Source organism: Quercus robur, chromosome 6, assembly GCF_932294415.1.
Source record: "Quercus robur chromosome 6, dhQueRobu3.1, whole genome shotgun sequence".
In the NCBI taxonomy this organism is placed as follows: Eukaryota; Viridiplantae; Streptophyta; class Magnoliopsida; order Fagales; family Fagaceae; genus Quercus; species Quercus robur.
In genome coordinates this window covers 35,111,693-35,120,224 of record NC_065539.1, presented here as the reverse complement: position 1 = coordinate 35,120,224, position 8,532 = coordinate 35,111,693, and the positions used below count along the sequence as shown (strand labels likewise).

The window sequence follows — 8,532 nt, the reverse complement described above, 5'->3', positions numbered from 1 at the left end:
GAAAAGCAGACACGGGTAGAAATAATTTCAACCCAAACACACACCAAGTATGCTATAATACATATACAATATTTTTCAAAACTATTTTACATAAAACATTATAACATTATCCGTGCATCGCATACCGTGCATCGCATATCTAATTTACTGGTTTATTATTAAAAAAAAGAAACATGTAAAGCCATTAAAATATATATATATATATATATATATATATATTTCCCGCCCGCTGGGGGCCCGCCGGGGGGGGGGGGGGGGGGGTGGGGTGGGACCCGGGGAGGCTGTTAAAATGCAACTTGCAAGTCAACCGGTATGGCCTATTATTCGGTCTGTGAAAGTACTATAAATTAAGGTTGGGATTGACACTTTAGTAGCGAAGCAAAGCTCTCACCACTGTGGAAAGAGAGTGTGTTAGAAAAAAAGCATGGCTCTGGAAGAAGCAATAGATGAATACACTCAGGATGGGACAGTGGATCTGAAAGGGAACCCAGTCCTTAGATCCAAGAGAGGTGGATGGAAAGCTTGCTGGTTTGTCGTTGGTAAACTCTCTGTCTCCTCTCTATCTCTAAAAGATTGAACCTTAGATTTGTGTTTTATCCACAATCCACTCCTACATACCTTTACTTTACAAGGCCACTGAACTTTTTAAGTTTATTGTGTCTGTCTCACTTGCAATGGCTCCTCGAAACTTGGGATGCCTGTATTTTTTTTTTAATTCTCTGGTGGTAAGTGAGTGGGTATATCTATTTATTTAGAAAGTTAGCTAGCATGCCCTTTACATGGGTTATTAGAACTTAAAATTAGATTATGAGATTTCTTTAATCACTAATTTAGCTCCATTTGAGAAACATCTCACTTCTGATGGAGTAGATTAATTGTTATTGGAATAGCTTAGATAATTCATGGCTATTGCTGTGTTTGATCTGACCCAATATTTTCTTGATAAAGCCTTGAAAGTTCAACAGCAATTAGTTTTTTTGCATCCTATAGAGGAAGATGGACTTTCTATTCTGACTATTCCGTCTCACTTTCTTCTTCTTTTCTTTTTTTATTTTTTAAAAGTTGTCTTAATTTCTTCTTTGCTAGTCATAAATAAGAGAAAGAGAGTTCGTCCTTAAGTCCTGCTCTCCTTTACTAAGAGACTCAGCTGGTTAGAAGTCTTCCTTCCCATTAATGTTTCAACAATCAAGTTATAGAAAAATAAAGTTTAGTTGGCATATTCCCATCTTCTTTCTTTAAATGAGCTCATCATGCATATTTTTCAATCATTAAAAGTTTCCCAAATGAATATTTCGAAGTTTTAAGTTTTTTTTTTTTTTTTTTGAAAATATTATATACACATAATAGTTATATAGATGAATCTCGAAGGTGCTTCTAAACTAAAGTCTCGATTAGGAGAACTAAATTCAGAACTCAAAGATAACGTGAGGCCTAAAAAGATTAATATTATCCTTTCCTTAGACTGGCTGAGAGAGTCTTAGGCGACGAGTTTTCTCTCTCTCTCTCTCTCTCTCTCTCTGTCTCTCTGTCTCTCTCATCACGTAAATTAATGATGTCCACATGTCAATCCGTACCTATTTACAATTTTGCATTGACTATAGACACCAACCGATCACTTTCCCACAACTCGTATGTCATAAATAACACCTTCCATGTAATCATTTATCTTTTTTTTTCTTTTCTTTTTTTTTTTTTTTGGTAAACATGGAGTAATCATTTATCTAAAAAGAATAAAATCTTCTGATATCTTTTAATTTATATTTAGATCATTCATATCAGCTTAATTACTTATTTTATTTTATTATCATATTAATTTTTTTAGGTATTTTTAAGATTTGCTTCTCTATTTTAATTGATTGTGTGTGTTAGAGTTTTAGTCCTTATAATCTCAAGCTGTAGCTACAAAAGTTAGACCATTTTGTAATGATACTTTGATTATATAATGTATTATAAATCTATTTAAAAAACTCTATATATTATTTTTGTGTTTATGTGTTTAAATAAGTATTACTATTTTCTTTTTTCTTTTTTTTTATAAAAAAAATCTAATAATGAGAAAATTTATGGCCACAGGTTTTTGGGTCATAATTTTTTACTCTAATATGTAGCAAATTATGAATGGTGAAGAAAAAAATAATAGATAGATGAGAAAGTGATGAACAATTATTCACATTTTTTTTTTTTATGAACAATTATTCACATTTTTTTTAATATTAGAGTCATGGCAAGAATTATGAAATAAAAATTGTACTAGTCTAATAACAACTCAAAACTCCTAATTAATCCGCCTAATTTTGCATAAGGTTTTCTTTGTCTTTTTGGTTTTAAGCACCTGCAAGCTCCAATCTAATCATTGTACAGTGTTAGTCGGCAGCTACCATTGGTGACCTTTTATTTATTTATTTCTTCTTTTGACTTAACCGTGCAGTGTATGAGGTTTTTGAACGCATGGCCTATTATGGTATATCCTCCAACCTGATCGTATATTTAACAAATAAGCTCCATCAGGGCACGGTCACCTCTGCCAACAATGTCACCAATTGGGTTGGCACCATTTGGATTACTCCAATCTTGGGTGCTTACATTGCTGATGCTCATCTTGGCCGATATTGGACGTTTATTATCGCATGCATGATTTATCTCTCGGTAACGCATCATTCATTTTACGAATATAAATCCTTTGATTTGTTTCATTTTCACTTAATTACCTGTCTTGATATACCTGATTGAGTAGATAAGAGCTATTACTTGCACGACTTAATCGAGCCGTAGTGAGTCCCTGACTCGTGTTTTAGAAGTTTAGTCAAGTCAAAGATGATAAACTTAACATTGAATTTCTAGCTTGTCAAAGATTTGTATTAAATTGTGACAATATATATATATATATATATAGAGGCTGAACTCCTCAAAATCTTTATCTTTAATCCAAAGGGATGCTTACCTAGCTATGACATTTCCTGTCTAAATTTTCAATACTACTACACAGCTATGATTTTTCTCTTCTAGAAAACCGTATAAGGCTATAAGCATTAGCAAAGAAGTCTATTTTGTCCATGCATGGAATATGAATGATTGACTTGGAAGTCTATTGTTATAACGTATGCACAGTAGTTTGTGAAACTTGTCAGTTCTCATCATCACTCTATTGATAAGGCTGTGCTATTCTTTTTTCTCCTAATAATATCGGTTGTTTAGAAAGTGGACCACGGGTTTTGTAGATCACATCTGGACTGTTCTCGTTTTGACAAAAACTTTTAGTAGTTTTTGATTTTTGTCTAAGTAGGTATTTATTTTTATTTTTATTTTTAATTATTTATTTAATAACAAAGCTATTTTTGAAAATAAATTAATTTTTAGTTTCTTATCGTTCATTTAGGGTCGTTTGAGATCTTCTTATTTTATTGAAATGAAAACTTTTTATTAAAAATACTGTAGATAAAAGTAAAAGTTAGTTGAAATAGTATAATAAGACTCATGAATTGTATCAAAGAGTGCAGTGGGACCTATAAATAGTAACAAAGATAAACTAAATAGTAACAAAAATAAACTAAATAGTAAAATAAGTTGACAAATTTTTTTTTGCCGGATTGCGTTTTACTTAAAATTTGGTGGGTCTTATGTTACTGTTCATATAATTTTTGGAACTATTCATTACTTTTTGGTACTATTCATAGATCTCACTGCACTATTTCAATTAATTTTTACTTTTATTTATAGTATTTTTAGTAATAAATTTTCAATTTCAGTAAAATAAGCGTATCCAAACACTTAGAATAAAAATTATTGAAAAATTATATTTTTTATATTATATTTAACAAATAAGTTAGTATGAGATATGTAAATCTATCTTTACAGGATAAGTCCAATTTAAGACTTGACGGTTGTCATGTTGAGTCTAATAAGTCCAATTTACGGGTCTAATTAGTCCAATTTACGGAACTGCGTTCCCATCATGTGTCTTGACTCAATTCCTCTAATAATTTTACTTTTATTGCCTTCTAGAAACCGAATTTAATGAATCAAGGATAGATATTTGTGAGCAAGTGGGTTGAGAGAACAAAAAGAAAGAAATTAAGTTGGCTGGGTTGGTGGGAATTTGAAAAAGAAATGGGTAAAAAAAAACTATAAAATGGAGAGGCTTGTGCAAACTATATAAAAGGTTTTTTTTTTTTTTTTTTTTTTTTTTTTTTTTTTTTTTTTTTTTTTTGTGGCTGAAAGATGAAAGGTTATACCTAACAAATATAAACACGGATTTTAAGAAGTTTGAAAAAGTCACGTGTAGGATAACCACCACAGTTTACCTAAACAGAGAGATTTTAACTTTAGGATCACAATTTTTTAAATAAATATCATATAATTAATAGGGGGGCTATCATCGCTACTGTACCATATGTATAGAATTTGAATTTTAATATAAAGGATTTTAAAAAAAATATTTTTCAAATATAATATGGTGGGTCATGGCCAACTTGGCCTAATCTTGTTGGTAATGGAGATCTATATTAAACCAGTTGCCAGTACCTGTCACTTTTTATTTTATCTTATTTATTTATTTGTTAACAAATCTACCTGTTACCTTTGGTGCTCACCCAATCCAATGCAAAAATCAGGCCTTGTGTAATATTTGTGCTTTGCCAAGTATTGACTTTCTCACTTTATAAATTGTTATGGATAGCTTTTCAGTCACACACACAAATGATAAATTATCGATTTTTTAGTAACGCTCCTCTCTTTACGTGTGAGCTGCTTTGAGTGGGTTGAATTCTTTTTTAAATAGAAGATAAGGTAGAAACATTGATTGAATTTAAGACCTCTTATTTTGATTAAAAAAAATATTAAATTATTGATTGTTGTTTAAATAATTAGGAAGTTGTGAATTTAATCTTTTAATAATTTATATATAATTAAAAAATTTATTGATTATATTTTTTTTTAAATGTCATCAATCATATTTATTAATATCAACTTGTAAATCTTTAATAATAAAATTGATAGTAGTTTTGACCTTTTAATTTTTGGTTTTTTATTATCTTTGTATGCAAAACACCCAACGGCAATCATGCACGGAGAAAGAACATTTTTGTTCAAATTGTGGAAATTTTATGTGGCTGAATTGGTGTTAACTATATATTGACAGGGAATGATACTATTAACATTGTCGGTTTCACTGAATAGTCTAAAACCGCCTCCATGCAATGAAGTCATCGTGGGAAACTGTAAGAAAGCATCTACCTTACACCTTGCAGTGTTTTATGGTGCACTATATACCTTGGCCGTGGGAACAGGAGGAACCAAGCCAAACATCTCCACCATTGGTGCAGACCAATTTGATGAGTTTAACCCCAAAGAGAAGGGTCATAAGCTTTCCTTCTTCAATTGGTGGATGTTCAGTATCTTCTTTGGGACCCTCTTTGCCAATACAGTTCTTGTGTATGTACAAGACAATGTAGGATGGACTTTAGGGTATGGGCTTCCAACCCTTGGACTAGCAATATCTATTGCCATCTTTGTGGCTGGCACACCCTTCTATAGACACAAGGTGCCCACAGGGAGTCCCTTCACAAGGATGTCAAGGGTTGTAGTTGCAGCTATAAGGAAATGGAGGGTGACTATCCCTAATGATATTAAAGAGCTCTATGAGCTTGAATTGGAAGAGTATGCAAAGAAAGGAAAGTACAGGATTGATTCCACACCAACTATGAGGTATGTATTTCCTAAACGTTTACTTGTATCAATTGGCTACATTGTTCTTGTCTATCACAATGGAGAAGAAATTAAAGGCTCGCTTGTGAGAAAAAGAAAATAAGAGGAATGTATATAAACAAGACAAGAAAAGATAAAGGTGACCCTAAATTCTACCCTAACTCACTAATTAGGCGTTTATAAAAACAAAGAAAAAAAAAAAAAACTCACTAATTAGGTAATTTTTGATAGAGAGCTTACACATTAAGTCTAATGACACAACAAATTTTACAACTGGTGAAGTGACAAATTATAATTGGTGTATAGTTTCAATGAAAGTGATTTTGTAGTAATATGCCAGCTTAACAAGTTGTGAAATTTGTTGTGTTTATAACATTGTTTGTTGGAGAGCTTAACAGAATAATTTATCTAAACAATTTTGGCCATCCCTCCAACATAGTTAAAGTGGCATTTTACATTAATCCTAAGTCTAGCTGTTGAGTTTAACCTCTCCTAAACTTGAGATGCAATAATCTTCTGCATTTGTCCTAATCTTACTTAATGTTGCACTCAATCAGCCTGCTTACCAAGGCATCTGTGAAAACCGGCTCAACGAATCCATGGATGCTGTGCACAGTTACACAAGTTGAGGAGACCAAACAAATGCTACGAATGATTCCCATCTTGGTTGCCACCTTTGTACCGAGCACAATGGTTGCTCAGATCAACACCCTTTTCGTCAAGCAAGGTACTACTCTTGATAGAGCCATGGGCAGCTTCAAAATCCCCCCAGCAAGTTTAGCTGGATTTGTAACCATTTCCATGCTTATCTCTGTGGTGCTCTATGACCGGTTCTTTGTCAGGATTATGCAAAAGTGGACTAAAAATCCTAGAGGTATCACTCTCCTTCAAAGAATGGGAATTGGGCTTGCCATCCACATTTTGATAATGGCAGTCGCATCTCTAACTGAGAGATATAGACTAAGTGTGGCTAAGGAACATGGGCTAGTTGAAAATGGAGGACAAGTTCCTTTAACCATATTCATTTTGCTCCCTCAGTTCGTGCTTATGGGAACAGCAGATGCATTTTTAGAGGTTGCCAAGATTGAGTTCTTCTATGACCAGGCACCAGAAAGCATGAAGAGTCTTGGGACTTCCTATTCCATGACTACCCTAGGAATTGGAAACTTTCTGAGTAGTTTCCTTCTTTCAACAGTTTCCCACATAACCAAGGAACATGGTCACCAAGGATGGATTCTAAATGATCTGAATGCTTCTCATCTTGACTATTATTATGCATTTTTTGCGGTACTGAACTTCCTAAACTTTATTTTCTTCTTGTTTGTAATTAAGTACTATGTGTATAAGGCTGAAGTTTCGGATTCTATAAAAGTGCTTACAGAAGAATTGAAGGGAATGACGGAAATTAGAGACTGAGGGATGGAGAATAATAAAAATCATACAGAAGTCAAAGCTGATAGTCTACTTTCTGATAGTTCTATTAAACAGCTAGCTATCTTTGTGGACAGGCTATTCCATATTCTAGAGTTCCTATTGTTGTTATAGCTTTCTGGTGATGGTAGTTAAAGATAGCGTATTTCTGATTTTCGTTTACCTGACTGGGGAGAATTTAATGTTCACACTTTGTTTAATAGAAAGAAGAATGAAATACAGTTGTCCGAATGACCACAAGTGTTTGTCTTGAACTCCCCACCTTTTGAATGATGAAGTTTCTTTATTCATTATCAACATTTGTTAATAAATAGAATACTTTGATCGAACGAGTTCAGACCTTCATCTTAGACCGGCTAACAATATGCAACTTAATAATTTTGATTGATGAATTTTCTTTATTCATCATCAACATTTGAATTTATACAAGACAAGAGTTTCAAGTAGAAAACGATAAATATAAACTTCATATAATCTATCAATAAAACTAATCTTAATCCACACTAATTTATTTAAATAAATAAAATATAAGAAAAAATGCAAAATTGACTCTCTAACTTTTATATTTTTTTGTTTCAGTCTTCTAATTTTCAGTTTTGTCATTTTAGTCCTCTAACTTTCAATTTTTGTCAATGTAGGACTCTGTTAGAACTCAGTTAGTGGCTGCCGTTAGAACTCTTGAAACGACATCGTTTTGCATTTTTTTTTTTTAATTCGAAATTAAAGAAAATAAGAAAAATCTAAAAAAAAAAAAGAAAAAAAGAAAAAGAAAACATGGATACTAAGACGACGAGAACTAAGACGGCGAGGACTCAGTTTGAGAGAGAGAGAGAGAGAGAGAGAGAGAGAGAGATTGAGTTGAGAGGGACTAAGACGGCAAGGACTCATCCAGCAAAAGCATTTATGGTGAGTGGACGCCGAAGGTGATAAAGTTATCTAATGGGGCCGTAGAGAAGTATGGGAGTAGATTGGTGTAGCTGTCCACATGATACAAGGATGACTCATCGGGCAACTCGAAATATGAACCAAAACATGGATAAATTTTATTTTAGTTTTGTTTTGATTTCAGGGGAAGTGGAACGACGACGTCGTTTCCTTTAATGTTTTTTTTTTCCTTAGATTTTTTTTATTTTCTTTTAATTCTGAATTTAAAAAAAAAAAAGAGAGAGCAAAATGGCGTCATTTTAGGCGTTCTAACGGCAGCCACTAATTGAGTTCTAATGGAGTCCTGCATTAACAAAAATTGAAAGTTAGAGGTCTGAAATGACAAAACTGAAAGTTAGAGGACTGAAATAAAAAAAGGAAAAAATTTAGAGGGTCAGTTTTGCATTTTTGCCTAAAATATATGTCCATTATTATTCATCCAATACTAATTAAAATAAAGGGTCCAGTTAATGT

At 32.6% G+C, this 8,532-nt stretch overlaps 1 protein-coding gene across 1 annotated transcript; it reads left to right on the top strand.

The window, feature by feature from the left end:
• Nucleotides 1-340: 340 nt before the first annotated feature.
• Nucleotides 341-7,365, top strand: LOC126688579 (protein NRT1/ PTR FAMILY 5.2-like). The gene is made up of 4 exons (XM_050383323.1): nucleotides 341-539; nucleotides 2,429-2,646; nucleotides 5,138-5,703; nucleotides 6,261-7,365. Exons 1-4 carry the CDS (start codon nucleotides 425-427, stop codon nucleotides 7,117-7,119), a joined length of 1,758 nt encoding a protein of 585 aa, XP_050239280.1. The 5' UTR covers nucleotides 341-424; the 3' UTR covers nucleotides 7,120-7,365.
• The last annotated feature ends 1,167 nt before the right edge of the window (nucleotides 7,366-8,532 follow it).